Source organism: Lagopus muta, chromosome Z (assembly GCF_023343835.1).
Source record: "Lagopus muta isolate bLagMut1 chromosome Z, bLagMut1 primary, whole genome shotgun sequence".
Classification (NCBI taxonomy): domain Eukaryota; kingdom Metazoa; phylum Chordata; class Aves; order Galliformes; family Phasianidae; genus Lagopus; species Lagopus muta.
The window spans coordinates 7,860,306-7,875,651 of record NC_064472.1 but is presented as its reverse complement, the minus strand read 5'-3'; the positions used below and the strand labels follow the sequence as shown (position 1 = coordinate 7,875,651).

At 43.8% G+C, this 15,346-nt stretch overlaps 1 protein-coding gene across 11 annotated transcripts in view; it reads right to left on the bottom strand.

Annotated features, from left to right (window-relative positions):
• CELF4 (CUGBP Elav-like family member 4) overlaps positions 1-15,346 on the bottom strand; it is a 715,283-nt gene that overhangs the window by 43,561 nt on the left and 656,376 nt on the right. For 5 of the 11 annotated variants that reach the window (XR_007373866.1, XM_048930944.1, XM_048930945.1 and 2 more), the window contains exons 9-11: positions 10,301-10,366; positions 8,558-8,638; positions 2,093-2,236 (exon numbers count right to left, since the gene is read on the bottom strand). Coding sequence is in view for 10 of the 11 variants with exons in the window: in XM_048930944.1 (XP_048786901.1) it covers positions 2,093-2,236; positions 8,558-8,638; positions 10,301-10,366 (291 nt within the window). In the remaining variant the exon portion in view is untranslated. The remainder of the gene's footprint in view (positions 1-2,092; positions 2,237-8,557; positions 8,639-10,300; positions 10,367-15,346) is intronic. The other 6 variants (XM_048930951.1, XM_048930952.1, XM_048930947.1 and 3 more) reach the window with 3 other exon arrangements.

The following is a 15,346-nucleotide window of genomic DNA, read 5'->3' as shown; positions in this document are numbered from 1 at the left end:
CTGGGAAACTGACTGAACCTGGATGTTTGTGCCTCAGAAGTTAATATAAGATGACTAAAATCAAATAGCAATCTCTATTTCCTCTTTTTGCTTGGTCTTGAGTCTGTACATCCACAGTGCACCTTCCTGAGTTCAAGCTTGAACAATCTAACATCAGCATCGAATGTTACTGCGTTAAAGTTGTGGTTTAAGTTCTTCCAGTAAGACTCATGCTTAAGAAAAAACTGTGCTAAAATGCCCCGATCACTGCTCAGCCATAACCTCAAAGTACCTCGAAAGTGGCAATAAAGCCAGCCCCACAACTGCTCCACAAGCTAGGTATGTGTTATAATCCTCATGAAGCCTTGCAGCCATAGTTTTGAGATAAGAGAAGATGTAGTGAATCTGTTTCTCACCTCACATCTCCGTTTAGTTTTGCCTTTCTCCTTGCCAGTTATGAGAGGAGCTAAGCACAGTATTCTCCTAAATATTATTTATGATAGGAATAGCAATTTCACTCCCAAAGGTCTGTTTCTAACCTGTTGATATCCTTGGAGCCCTAGTTTTCAATGTCACCTAGAGCTGTGCTGGTCTGCTCATTTTGTTATGAGCTTTTTATATGATTAAAACTCCACAAAGAAGGTGGGCTCTGGAGTGAGTACAGAAAATTCGTAATTTCTCATCTAAACTTTCCAACTGCTTCTTCTAACCAGTATCTTTTTTTTCTTCCAGTGTTTGGGAGTACAGGAATCCCATGACTATGTTGAAGGGAATTACTGTGTCTTCTCACACCAGGGAAAAACACTTCTAGAATCAAAGAGCAACCTTGTCTGACCCTCTGTAGAGGGCAAAGAGAAACTGTGCACAGAGAAGATGCACAAAATTCTTGGAAGTGTTGTCTGTCTTGCACCATAGCAAGAAATGAGGTAGGAGTTTTGGGAGGTGGGCTATCTGGGAGGGGAGTGGGGAAAGTAGCACAGAAGGAAAGCGCAGTGTGGAGATTGAAAGTGACTTTAAATTCAAATGAAACTCCAACAAGTCTTAACTCTGGAAGTTTGCCTGAGAAACAGAGTCCAGATCAGCTGCAGGTAACAGGAACAGAAAAGCAATAGTTTGTCCCACTGTAATTCTAATGGAATTGCAAGGAGTACTGGATGGCACAGAACAAGAAATTTCACATCCCATTGGTGAGCATGAGGATGGGAGAGATCCCCAGTCCACCAGCGGGATAGTGCCACGTGGCAGGGTGGCAAGGTCCGCCTGCTGCTGCACTGCCTGAAAGGACCTTCCATAGTAACACTTCGGCAAACAGTGAAATCTCACTGAAACACGTTACCACACAGCTGTTGGCAGGCTGATCCAACCTTGTGGGTGCAGACTGGGGTGTCCCTGTCTGGCCGACCACACGCAGCTGAGGCTGTGTTCCACTCATGCTCCAGCTGGTGGAGCTGAGCCAGCCATATGCCCAGAGCTGTGTGAGCGCAGTATTTATTCAAACCCAGCTGAGGCACAGGGTGATCTCAGGCTGTTTGTATGTGCTGTAGCGCTGGCTCAGGTCTGGTGGGTTCAGAGCATGGTTGCTGGCATTTCACTGAGCAGCCATTCCTACAGGCATTCAACTAATGTTGTTCAGCCTTTGTCCCTTTGCAGTTTAATGTATCACACCTGCTGGAGAGCTGCTCCTCAAGCTCTGTCTTCCCTTTGACTTCATGACCTGTTCCTGCTTTGTCTTAGATACAGAAATTCTCCTTCTGCCACTGCTGACCCCATCAGCATTTCACCTAACCCCCTGGCCTCCTCCATTCTGCTGCAGGTGCTTTAGTCTTTTCTGCACCTTCCTCAGCTCCCCTTATGAGGCAAGATATTTTCCACCCCACCACCAGCAACTGCAGCACCCAGTTGCTGGTGAGATGCCAAACCTTCACCTCTAAGCAGCGCATACAATTCTGAGCATGAGACAATTAGGAGAGAAAGAGGGAAGGGGGAAAGTATTGACAGGAATAAATCGAGAGAAATCATAAAAGCTTAAGCAGAAAGAAAGCAGTTGAAAGGTAAAGTATTCAGAGAAAGCCCTTTCCTGGATGAATCTAATTGTTTTGTTATCTTTACCCACCAAAGCATTTACTTTGGTTTGTCGCCCGATCCACAAACACTTTCGAGGAGATGACATTACCGAAAGGCAGGAACATCTGCATCAGCTCAGCATCCCCAAACTCCTGGGGCAGATGGTAGATAAACAGGTTACAGCCCTCTGGTCCTGTCAAGAAAAAAATAAGAACCATGAATAGAGTTAAGTGGGATTTGAGAAAGCACACAGTGGGATTTATTTTGCTGTGTCTCCTCTCTCTGACTGGTGAGGGATACCTGTCAGTAAGCAGTCTGCAGAGCCTGGCCTGCATTTAGGGGTCTTGAAGAAATGGCTCCTCAGTGTGTCTCACCTGGGAAACAGTGGGTGTGGGATGTGCTTTCTAAGTTTTACTGGCTCATCTCTTTATTGTTACCACTTCACAGAATCACAGAAACACCAAGGAAAAGACCTACAGGATCATCCAGTCCAACCATCCACTAGTTCTCACTAAACCATGTCGTCCAACCATCCACTAGTTCTCACTAAACCATGTCCCTCAACACAAAATCCAAATGTTCCTTGAACACCTCCAGGGTCGGTGACTCCACCAGCTCCCTGGGCAGCCCGTTCCACTGCCTGACCACTCTTTCAGAAAAGTAGTATTTCCTGACGCCCAGCCTAAATCTCCCCTGGCACAGCTTGAAGCCATTCCCTCCAGTCCTATCACCAGTTACACAAGAGAAGAGGCTGACCCCCTGCTCGCTACAATTCCCTTCAGGTAGATATAGAGAGCAGTAAGGTCTTTCCTGAGCCTCCTCTTTTCCAGACTGAAAGCTCTTCGTAAAACTCCATGTCTAGCAACGTGACATCTATCATAAGAACCCTTCCTTATTCTCCCATGTTGGTCTTCAAGACACTTTAAGAGGAACAAAGAAAGCAGAAGACTAGGAACTCAGAAAGTCGCCATGTGTCTATGCTAACCTTCCTAGCACAAACACCAGAATAAAATACAGAATCAGAAGAATACAGGAGCACTCATGGCCATGGAAAAAATAAAGTAGAGGAAAAGAACAAAAAAAGAAAATACATCCAGTTCTTGGCTCTCTTTGTACTTCATTTAATCTGTAGAGTTTTGGGTGACCACCCCCTACCTTTACTTCTCTGGGACTGCACCCAAGTGTTTCAGTATTTTTCCCGTTTCCTGTGAAGACTGAGATACCAGTAGAAGGGAAAATACAGAGACCCCTGGACTTTTGTTTTGTAGAACTCTGCATTCTGTCCCCACAGTATGACTAACTCCAAAGACTCCCCATAATCTAGACAGTTTGGTCTCATTCCACAGGGTTCCTCAAAAGAGATGATAGATGGATTAAAATCCAAAATCCTAGACTTTGGGACAGGAACTGTCTTTTTTTCTTTCTTTCTTTCTTTTTTTTTTTTTCTTCTCACTACTGTAACAAATATCCAGAGAAGAAGACTTTCAGTGGAATGTCTTTTTGTTTATGTTGAGGCATGGAAAATGTTCTGTTTTGATTGCATTTTGAGGTAGGACCTGCCTCTGGCTTACACTGTGATTTGTATCACTGCATATAGTGTGCAACACTACACATTTGTGTACAAGTGGTTTTGTTGGAAAAAACCCCTAAACATTTAAGTCACCAGCAAAGAACTGTGGAGTCTCAGGAGGTAGGACTTTTTTGGGTGGGGGAGATTATTTCCAGGGCTACTTCCAGCTGCTGCCCAGGTCTACAGTGACCTCCACAGGTAACTCCAGCTCTGGTTTGCTCATCAGGGTCCAAATAAAGGGGAATTAATGCATTCTCCTTGAGGGTAGGAGGAAAGAGCAAAATGGGATGCCCTTCTTCCACTCAGCTCCTGTGCTTACATCCCTGTGACCTAACTGAGCCTACTTTCCCCCATTTAAAGCTGGGGCACAGTGTGGACAAGGAAAAGGTTTTTTTAGTACTCTTGTTTTCTTCATTGGGGCATAATTATGGTGTTGTAACACAGCAAATTACAACTTTGCCTTTCCTGTTAGAGAGAGGAGTTCGCCTAGATGCTCCCACCTTTTATTAGCCATTATTCATCCCCCCGGCTGGCAGGAGAAGTAAGGCGAAGTCAGGATTCTGACAGATGCCCATTTAAAGCTCATTAAAATTCCTGGGCCTCAGCATGATTGAAGTCACAGGCTCTCCACATTTCCTTTTGGATTAATGGAAAATGAAGCCCTAATGAATATTTGCTAAGCACAATTTTCCCCACTAATTTGCTAAAAGGACTGTCACGAAGGAACAGCTGATCCTTTGCATCTCGTGCATTTCCTAGAGGTCATGGGGATGGTGACTGAGTTTCTTCCAAGTGGGGGGGAAACTGGTACAGTGGGATAATTAACCAATTAGTCACCCAGTCATCTGCATAACTAATTTACTTTTGAAACTCAGTGGCCCACACTCAGGCTCCCCTATTTCATGCCAAACTTTTCATTCTTCCCCTCAGCTCCTGTCTGCCTCTTCCTTAGTATCCCCACTGAGCGACTATCCTTTCTCCAGTCCTTTCTGCAGTTCAGTTACATACAATGCAGTTACTGGCACAATAAGCTAGATATGAAACAGTCTGAAAATGTTAAACAAACACCAACACCCTTAGGTGTCTGTTAGAGCTGAGAAAATGCTGCCCAGGAGAAGACCATGGTCCAGAATAATAGGGAAAATTTCATTTCTTCATCTGAATGTGCCCCAGAGCGCTTCTGCTGTGGGATTTGAGATCTGCGTTATTATGGAATGGGTAAAATCTTGGCTTTACTGCAATTAGTGGCAAAATTCCCACTGACATCACCAGAGCCAGCAGTTTGCTCTGTAAAACTGGCAAATTCTTTCAAAAATGCCAGCTGTATTTCCTGGGGTCTTGGATGTGTTGTGCATGAGTAGAGAGATTCTGCCTGCACGCGCTGAGAAATACCTACTAAGGCACAAGGTGGATCAGAAGCACACAACTTCATCCACACTAGGTTTGGAGGCTGGACTCAAGGAGAGAACAGCACTTAGCTCATCTTAAAGTCAGCTTTGTCTAACAGTACTTGGACACCAAGAGAAAAAGGCCAGGAAGGATGTGAGAAAGCAGAGACCAAAGCCCAGTTCTGTTTTGAAGTGTGGCTTTGAAACCCATGCTGTGGCTTCCCACGCTGACTCAAACATTCAAGGCCAAACTCACTCCATTCCCAGCTCCAGAGGATTTTTGCTAGTTTAATGCTGAAAACTCCACCTGCTACTGAGAAACAACCTGGGGTATTTTGATTTGTTTTATCATCCTCACATATGAAAATTCTGCCATTAGAATTTAACAACCAATTTCTTGTTAAACCCATCCATCCGTAAGTTACCTATCACAGTTAGACTCCTGGGTAAAGAATTCACAAAACAAGCTCTCTCTACCTTGTTTTTCCCGTATTCCTGAGTCAAGTTAATTCTGTCAGTCTACAGTAGATGACATAATCATGCACGTGGCCATCCCTTTCTCCATATGTGTATATTTTTGAAAGACTGAATGCATTTATTGTTCCACTCAGAATGCTATGAAGCGCTAAGTTAGTTCTATGCAAAGAGTTTTAAAGGGATCAAGATCATTGGAACAAGATTACTGTTGGTATGGCAAAATCTTAGTGAAAACTTTACTGCCAAGAGAAAGGTCTTATTCTGGACTGAGTTAATGGATCACTGAGGATAGGTACAGTTGGCAGTTCAAGGCTGAATATAATACTAAAATTCTTTACTAAGCACTTTACTTTGGTTTTCTAAAGGGCTGTAAGTCACCTCAAAATCTAACCATTGCAACATTTTATGAATCAAGGTTCATTTCTATCCTGACACCTACCACGGCTTTTAGTTTTATTGCTTTAAGTAATAGGTATTGCTGCTCATTAATACACTGGAAGCACAGATAGTCTGGATTCAGACAAAAAGAAATAAAAGTTGTAAGGAACACACAGTTTATGAACGATTTGCATATGACAGGCAAACCATGCTGTATAACAGAAACTCATGTGCCTGGAAACACTGGAACATATGGAAGAGAGATCTGTTCTGAGTCTGTGTTGATTTGGCTTGGTAAGATTTGAACTGCGAAGTCACTGCTCTGCCCATGCTCATCACTGTCCAGCTTGTGGCAAGTTACTTAAGATGGACAACAGTGTCCCAACCTATTTCTGGATGTCAACTGTCAATATGAGTAATTAAAAATGAGGTGCCCCCATACGGATGTACAAAGTTGGCAAGTGGTCTTTTGTTTGGATGCACAATAAGTGGGAATATACCTCACCTCATCAGTGAACACTCTGAGGCTGTAACTTGTTGCCTATTCTTCGCTTGTTATTTAGTCCTCAGCATACTTGAATGCAAGAGTCATAAACCTGCCCTACTTTATTTTAGTATCCAAGTGTACTTCTCTGTTTCCTAAACTATGTCAAGATGAGTAACACAATACAAATTTGAAATTACCCCCAAGTTTTGCCTGGTTGACATGGTCTGAGTTAAGACTTTGTCTCTACCTTTGGAAATTTTGGATCTGTTCCATCCTGTGCAACCCATCAGCTGCCAACAGCTTCAGCGCTCATGTGGAAGCAATGACTAATCTTTACAGGAATTATGCAGCAGCCAAGCAGTCTGGGCTTGTTATCCAACCAGGATTCAGGAGCTGAGAGTTAGCATCATTATTAACAATGTGATCATCAATGTTGTTATTGTGGTAGGATAGGTTCATTAATAAATCAATGTTTGCGCACATCCTTGCAAACATAAAGCACTCTTTTCAGCATTGAGTATTGTTATTATTAGAATTCCCTCTTGCTACATCTTCCTGTTAAAGGGTAGAGAGGTTTGAAGGTCTTGACTCACTGCTAAAATGCAGTGCTGTGTCTTAGAAATTCTCCCTCTAGCAAACAGTAGAGAAAACCACAGCAGATAAGCACTACATGAAAATGGAGGACACTGGGAATGGCTGCCTACCTTGAATCAGTGGTTCTTCTCCTATACCTGGCCCCCAGTCATTCTTAATATCAGATGCTTATGGAAAGGAGCAAAGAGTTATGAGATAACTTGTCCACTGGGTGATACTCACCCTCAACCCACAGACACACCGTGCGGTATGAACATTGGGATCTTTGGGCAATGGTGCTCGGAGTGTGCACAACAGTTATTCCTTGCTTTGGATTGTTCCTGGCATAATGCTATGTTAAGCAATGATCTGCTCTCCATTTTGTCCTGTGCTTAATCTAGCCCCGGTAAGTAATAAAAACCAAAGTCCTTCAGCATGGGGGAAACATCTCAGTAATGATACGCTAGGTCTGTGCATCTGTTCTCACAGCAGGGATGTGTACTAGAGCTAATCAGGAGCTGGAAGTTGTGTTCCCCAGGAAATTCTGACATCAGAAAAAAATTAATTCCAAATTAGATCGAATTGCTGACATTTCTAATTTTCTCACAAAATGAGATTTCTCCCCCAAAGTAGTTCTAGGCCATCAGGATGTTTTAGTTTGATAGTCTAATCTTGATTCATTTTATTCTGACTGTATTAAAATATTAAATGTAATTATATATATAACAACACATATAGAATATATCTGAATTAGTGATCTAGTAAGGAGTAAAAGTTGAAATATAATTATTTAAAATGAGGGTCCCTACACAAAGCTGAAGTACCTTACTTAAATGCCTCACTTAGGAAAGCAGTTTCTTGTCCAAAGAGAGTGTGGAGGATGGTTGGGGCTATCTGAGCAGGTTGCCTCTGAGATTCCTACTGTTCTCTACTGGCTGTAAAGCAAACATAAATGACTCCTCTCTTTATTTAAGGAAGTCTTTGGTTGCTCTGCATTACATGATGCAGATACCTCCCAAAATAATCACATGCAACAGTGGGAGATTCATCTATCCATGCTTTCATTGTCTCCAGTGCAACTATCCTGTCCCATGTACATAAGTCAGGCTCCTCTTGTAGTCAATGTAAAGAAACAGGTATCTTTGCTAGATGAATAATCTCATCCTCATACAGATATTACTCTCTAAAAAGGGCTGATTTGTGTTTCCAGGGAGGCTGAAAGGACTAAATCAGCTCCACTTAATAGCAGGTGTCTGAAATTACATTACTGGCTTCTAATGAATGATCACCATTATTTGTTTCCTATTAAATTCTTTATTCCAGTACAATTACTCTTGTTGGCTGTCTTTAACAATCCCCACTGGATGTTATTGTCCACACTGCTAACAGGCCTTTCCATGGCCCTTGCACATCAGCATGCTCCTCTCCCTGGGATCTTAGGAGATCTTGGCAGAAATTTCCCATGAGGATGTTTGCAGTGTGCCAGTAACGCCACATATGGAAATTGAGAAACGACTCAGTGGACCAGGGATTCAAAGCAATGGGGCATTTAATGGATGCTCTCTAGGTGTACGAGGAGGGGAACCAGTGTAGAGGGGATGGCATGCTGTGTGCAGCGAAAACAACAGACCACTCACTCACCTTCTCTCTGTTGCTGTGGTATCATGGGAGGTGGCTGTGGGAACGCTTGGCTAATCTGGCCATAAGCAGCAGGATAAGCAGCTGTAGAGAAAAGAAAGGGAGAGAAGAAAAGGATAGATTTCAGTTCTGGGAAACAAGAAACTTTCAAATCAAACAATCACAAGAAGCTGGAGACGGGCTTTCCCGTGTATTTTAGGTGCCTCGTATAGTCTGAGATATAATAGAAGTGTCACAGTGGTGCTTCAGATAGTAGCACTCATCTCTGAGCATCCATTCTCCTTTCAACTTTGTAGCAGAAGCACTGGGAACAGCCATGTGATCTAAATGGCAGTCTAAACGGAGATCCATGAGATCTCCCCCACCAGAGGTGGGTAACCATCCCAGGAAGTACAAGAAAAACACTCATTCTTGAGCTCCGTGTATTGATGCCTGTGCTGACAGGCATGTGCAGAGTCCATGTCCACGTTTTTCTTTTGCACTCTGATTTATACACATGCTTATAATAACAGTTCATATGTATTCCCACTCTCTCTAACTCTATACAGAATATGCACAGAAGCACACTTCTGCATGCATTCTCAGATATACATTTCCTTTCACGTCTATGGACACTTAGTCTTCTACACAAACACAGTGGAAACAGTGTGCAGCAATTAAACAATTTTCCCCACCTCAGCTCCCCCACCAAGCAGACTAGGGGAGCCATTCAATACCACAGATGGTAGATGATGTGCCTTGCTGCTAAAAATACAGAGTACGGGTCGCCTGTGAGCCCAGAGAGAGGGGGATAGGGGCCATGTGTGTGCAGAGGGGTTAATTAACAGCTCAAAGGGTTGAGCTGCTTCCCATCTATCAAACCTCACAAGCAATAAATGACAATAACTAAAATACCGGCAAATGAAGCCCTACATGGAGAATTAAATTAAGTTTCCAGATACAGCACTGACATGAAATAATAGCCATTCCTCAGCGGGAGCCCATGATTGCTCCAGTTACCACAGGAAATAATGACTTTGAGGTGGCAGCTTCCTTGCAGTGTTGGCCATGGACACCTCACAAGGGGAGGCTGAACACAGCAGGGTCATGGTCTGCACCGGGTCACTTTGGCTGGTGTCAGTCCATCAACTGCAAAGGAGCTGCTCAGCATACACAGAGACGTGAGAGTGAGAGGTCTGCCCATTGGAGGTCATGGAGAAGCTGCTGGGAAACCAGGAGTATACGCAGCTTCTAGGGCAAGCCTCGAATCTGTACCTCCAGCCACATCAGAACTAGCCAGGGCTGGGGTGTCTCACACATGTGCAACCAGCAGAGTTCAAACATACCCTACAAAATGGGTGTATGCAGACATACACTGACTGTGCCCTGCCAGGCACTGCTGCAGTGGCTTGGCAGGGTCTGTTTGCCCATCTGCCCTGCTCACTGCAGCACTCAGGAGACCCCCAGATCTTCTGTAACACAAAGTGGCCACAAACCAAGAGGTCTGATTTTTCTCTTGCTCATTGAACGTTCTAGGGAGGCCTGGTCCAGTTCTGTCAGTGAAGCTGCACAAAGGTAAAGCTCAGTGGGAGCCATTCCCCAGTGCTCTGGGTCCTTAGGTTTGTTTTCATGATACTGCAAATTGAATCTGAAGATCTGTCAGGTGTCCCCACCTCAGGATCCACCTCCCTTCCCACAGCCCCCTTAGCTGTGTTTACAGAATTTAGAGAAGAAAAAGGTTTACTGGGAGAAAGTGTTAATACTAACGACCTGCGTACTGCTGCACTCCAGCGTAGGCTTGCTGCAAGGGGTCTGCTGCAGTGGGACTCTGCGCTGTGGAGACAGAATAGAGAAGGAAATAAGGGATTAAAACAGAGAAATAGAATCAGAGAATATCCCAACTTGAACCAGACCCCAAGAATCATTGAGTCCAAATCCTGCCTCCACACAAGACCAACCAAAATTCAAACTATGTATCTGAGAGTGACGTACAAACACCCCCTGAGCTCCAGCAGCTCACTGCCGTGCCCACTGCCCTGGGCAGCCTCTTCCATGCCCCCCGCCCTCTGGTGCAGAGCCTTTCCCTAACTTCCAGCCCTCCCCTGGCACAGCTCCATGCCATTCCCACAGGCCCTGTTGCTGTCACACAGAGCAGAGCTCAGCGCTGCCCTCCGCTCCCTGTGAGAAGCTGCAGCCTCCATCAGGTTCCCCTCAACTCCTCCGCTCTGGGCCCAGCACACCCAGAGCCCTCAGCTGAACCTTTCTTTTCCCTAAGAAATGTGTGCTGTGAGACAGACAAACCCAAAGGCTGAGGATCCCAGCAGTGGAGCATCTCATTCTAAAGACAGGACTGGTGCAGACCCCCCATGATGTCCAGGAGAGCTCTGTCCTCAAGCTTTGCATGTCCCTGTGTGACTCTGCACAGGGCAAACAAACCCTTCTCCACCTTTCTCAAGATTCAGAGCCCACCTCTAATCATGTAGATTATTGGCATTGCTGCAGTCAACCCCAAAGAGCCCACATCCTAATCCAGGACTGATGCTGTGCTAGGTGCTGTGCAGACTCAGATCTCAGTGACAGCTACCGGCACATGAAACTTTCAATCAGAGCAGAAAACAACAGGAGCATAGCAGGGGGAAGGAGAAGAGAACAAAGCACTGGCTCCTGCTATCCTGACGTTCCTTCAAAAGACCCATTGCTGCCAGGCAGCCCCATTCGAAGGGAGGAGAGGCTCCTCAGAGGGGAGGGGGACACTGCTTGTCTGCTCCAGGCAGGATGCTGTGAATCTCTGCGTAGAGCACGCAGTCCCTTGCTGGCTTCAAAGTGCATTTTCTCTCTTTACAAGTGTGCATTCCTCCCCCTTAAAACTGTTTATTTTTGTGAAACTTTGAAGTGTAGCTCAAATACAACCAAAGCTAGTTAAGATACTTTTTTTTTTTCTTTTTTTTTTTTTTTTCCCCTTTGGTTCATAGGGAGAGAAAAAGAGAGCAAGCGAAAGAGAGAGAAACGTGTTGGATAAGCTCTTTCTTTATCTGCAGCAATAAAATATTTAAAGCAAAGCTTGGCTGAACCTCCAGTCCAAATGTCACCTTGGCCCTAATATTTCACTTCTTGTTATGAGTTTAATTTGTATTTATTGGTGCTGCATAGTTCTACATTTATGCAATCCCTCTGGCTTCGTACTTTTAGGATGTTCTGTTAGGGAGCTGCTGCTTCCCCCCATCAGTTCCCACTTTCTTCTTTCCTACAAGAAGGCTGATGGAAAAGGCTTGGAGGGTGTGTAGACGTTGACCTACCCAAGGAGGGAGACTGGCTACAAGCCAAAATGTGTGACTAGGTGGAAAATGAGTGCTATGAACCTGAAGAAAACAGACAAAATGCTTTGTAACTGATATTATTACAGATTTGACTTAATGTCAAAGATTACCATTGGTCATGATGGTTTGTAAGGTCTCCTAGTATACTTATCTCCCCACATGCAAAGAGGAAGGCTAAAACCAAGAACAAACATGGAGGGGAGAAATACAACTGTCCAGCTAAGTCTTGGAGGATCCTGTTCTTATGATATAACTAGATCTCCAGGGGTGATGACTGAAAGAAACAGGTGAGACTGTAGACTTAGGCTGGATGTTGGTGGGTTGAATCGCTATCTGACTTTTGTCAGGTCCCACAGCATCTGTGTAAAACAGGAAAGCACTGCATTACTGTAAGGATTTTCACTCATACAAAAGAACATGAGGAGAATTCATTAAAACCTCTGGAGATCAGCAGAAGCATCATAGAGATGTAAAGTTAAAGTGCAGATGCTCCAGGAAACTGTAAGAAATGCTTGCAAAACATAAAATCTCTTCTCCTTTTACTCCTGCTTTCTTGAAGAAGGAAGTGACTGAAGTCTATTCTTTTTAACCTCTGTTCAGAATTGTTTCCGTCTAAAAGCAGGCTGTTGAGCATGTTGCTCTAGAAGAAAACTGATGGTTACAAAAGGCTGAGTGACGCAGCAGTTCCTGCACTCCTTTGGGAGAATGGTTCTTACTAACTTGAACCCTCTAAAGAGACCAAGATTATATGCTCTCAGATAGAAGGAACATCCTGAGGAAAATAAAAAAGGAAATGTGGTGGAGGGAGCAAATCTTTAAAGAAGAACCACAGTATTGAAGTCTGAAGCAAAAGAGATGATCTGTTGTGTCTGCCCTAAAGGCAACTGCCCTTTCTTGGTGGCACCCACCTGCTTATAGAGCTAAACAAAGAAATTCTCTTTGTTGTTCAGGAGATACACTCACAGTGTTTTTGTTCTCTGCACTGGATTAGTCTAGTTGGATCAGAAGGTCATGCCTGTCAGAAACCACGAATCAGCTCTCCAGGAGAGCATGGTGTAGAAGGAGCCTGAGCTGCTGGGCTGTGCAGGCTGGTGCAGAGCACCTGACTGATGTCCTGCATGATAGCAGTAAGGCTGGGGAACATTTCGTCCAGTGTGTCCATTCCAACAACATGTCTGTGACATGGCTCAGTCTGCAGGCCATGCTGAAAGATAGTGTAAAAGCTGACAATGGATTTGGGCATGCATTTTCTTTTCTGACATGCTGACAATTGGCAATGCCTCCCTCTTTGTAGATACAGGAAAAACCATGGCATGACATCTATTCAACTGTAGTCCTTTTCATTTTTTCTTGCCTTAGGTGGGCACATGTGGAAACTGTCCATTCTCACAGCTACTGTTGAGGCTGTATCCTGCCCATACAGAATAATGGCAAAAACCTCCAAATAAGCTATATTATGAATTCTTGGGCTTTGCAGGCTTTGCTCTTCCTGAAGGAAACCTGACACTTCTAATTTTGGTTTGGATCAGAATAAAATCTTCCTCACAGTTAAACACCTTTCGCTGGACTGAGCTCTGAGCTTAAGGTTTTAACATGGATTAAATCCCAGTGGGGCTGGCCACTTTTTCAGAGAACACGTTTCAGCAGCTTTAGGAGCATTACATTGTTTGGCTTTTGTGCCAGTGCTAGAAACTGAACAGGGCCTCCTGATTCATTGATGAGCTGCTCTCCTTACCCCATCCCTTGGCATCTCGCCTGTCATTGGAACCATATTCTGACCACTGTAACCAAGCCATTCTCTGTAGGAAATGTACACTGAATATCACTGTTCATGTTCAAGATTAAATAATAAAACTGGAAAAATGCTTTATTTAAAGTGTTTGGAACAACAAGCATTTAAGCACAGCCTTTTTCCCTCTCACACAAAGTTTTTAGAGTTCATTATTTCCCTGCATCTTTAGGACTTTAGGGGTCTAACTGGGTGTTTCTTTCTCAAGAGACTGTTTCATCAGTAAGAATGACTTCCTGTCTTGTAGTATATAGAATCACAGAATCATAGAGGGTGGGAAGGACTTCTGAAGATAATCTAGTACAACCCCTCTGCTAAAGCAGGTTGCCAAGAGCAGGTTGCACAGGAAAGCATCCAAGCTACTCAACTTGTGTGATACACCTTTGGCTCTGCAGCTGTACACCTTTTCCTCTCCAGCTGTGCTGGGGCTGCTTTGTTTCATGATGACTCTAAACCATAGAATCACAGAATCATAATATTGCTCAGCTTGGAAAAGACCTCAGAGATCATCAAGTCCAACCTCAACCTAACCCAGTCCATGAGCACCACATTCCCTGGAATAGCTGCAGTGCCACATGGAAGCACAGTACATATTCACTGCTGTAGCAGTTCTCTCTTCAGAACAGGCCTTTTATTGGCTGGATTCCATCAGCTTTATAAAAGACAAATATAATGTATAAGTCTACTGTAGAATATATACTGGTGGCTTTAATAAGACATCAAGTTGACTAACGTGACTTCTCTCTCTTTTCTCCAGAAATCACAAAGCTAGCATGAGCACCAAAACCAGAAGTTACTGGTCACCTTTCTTCAGTAGCTGTCTCCAAATTTTCTCCTTCACTGCCAAGGACTGACATTCTTCATAACCCAAATTCTGTGTGTAGGGGTCCCAAACCATTTATTGCTCCCAAGTGAAAGCTCTCCACTGACTCTGAGGGAAGATCCAGTGTTTAAGTCATTACTTAAATAAATGTCAAATAGTGACTTATATGATGGAGAGCTATGTGATGGAATTCAGTGCGGTACTGAGTGCCCACAATCTGAGGTACATAATACAGTGTACTTCCTGAAGCTCAGCTGATCAGCAAAGACTGCAGTGACTTGGAAAATGAATATGATCACAGCTTAAATTCCTCTGCAGTGAAGGAAGTCATGGAAACTCCAGAAGAGGTAGAGAAGAAAGAGGATAACATTGCTAAAGACACTGGCATTCAAGAAATCAAGCACCAAACTCAGTTATTGCTGAACCAATAAAACTAGACCATGCAGCATCAATCAGAGACTGTGGTACTGAAGCATTTTGTGAAGAGTTCTCAGATGCCCCTGATGGGAATAACAATGTTTCTAAGAATGTAGATGAAGATGAGGATATTGTAGGTGATTGCAGTGAAACCAAAAGCAAGGAGAAAACTTATAACAATCTGAAATTGGTTAAGGTGGCGATAGTTGGGCTGATGGTGATAGAGATATCTAAAAAGATATCTTTAGAAGTCAGTAGTAAAACTCTCCCTTGATTCAGTCAGTTTTGATCAAAATTGAAAACCATGTACTCATAAGTAAAGAAAATGCCAGGTATTTACAGCTGGTTTGACATGCAGGACTGCTACAGTGTCCGAACAGTCTCTGGATGCTCTTGGAAAGGAGTGAGGAAAAAGCACCTTGGGTTGCAGCACCAGATGACATGTGGAGGCAGAAAACCCAACCTGC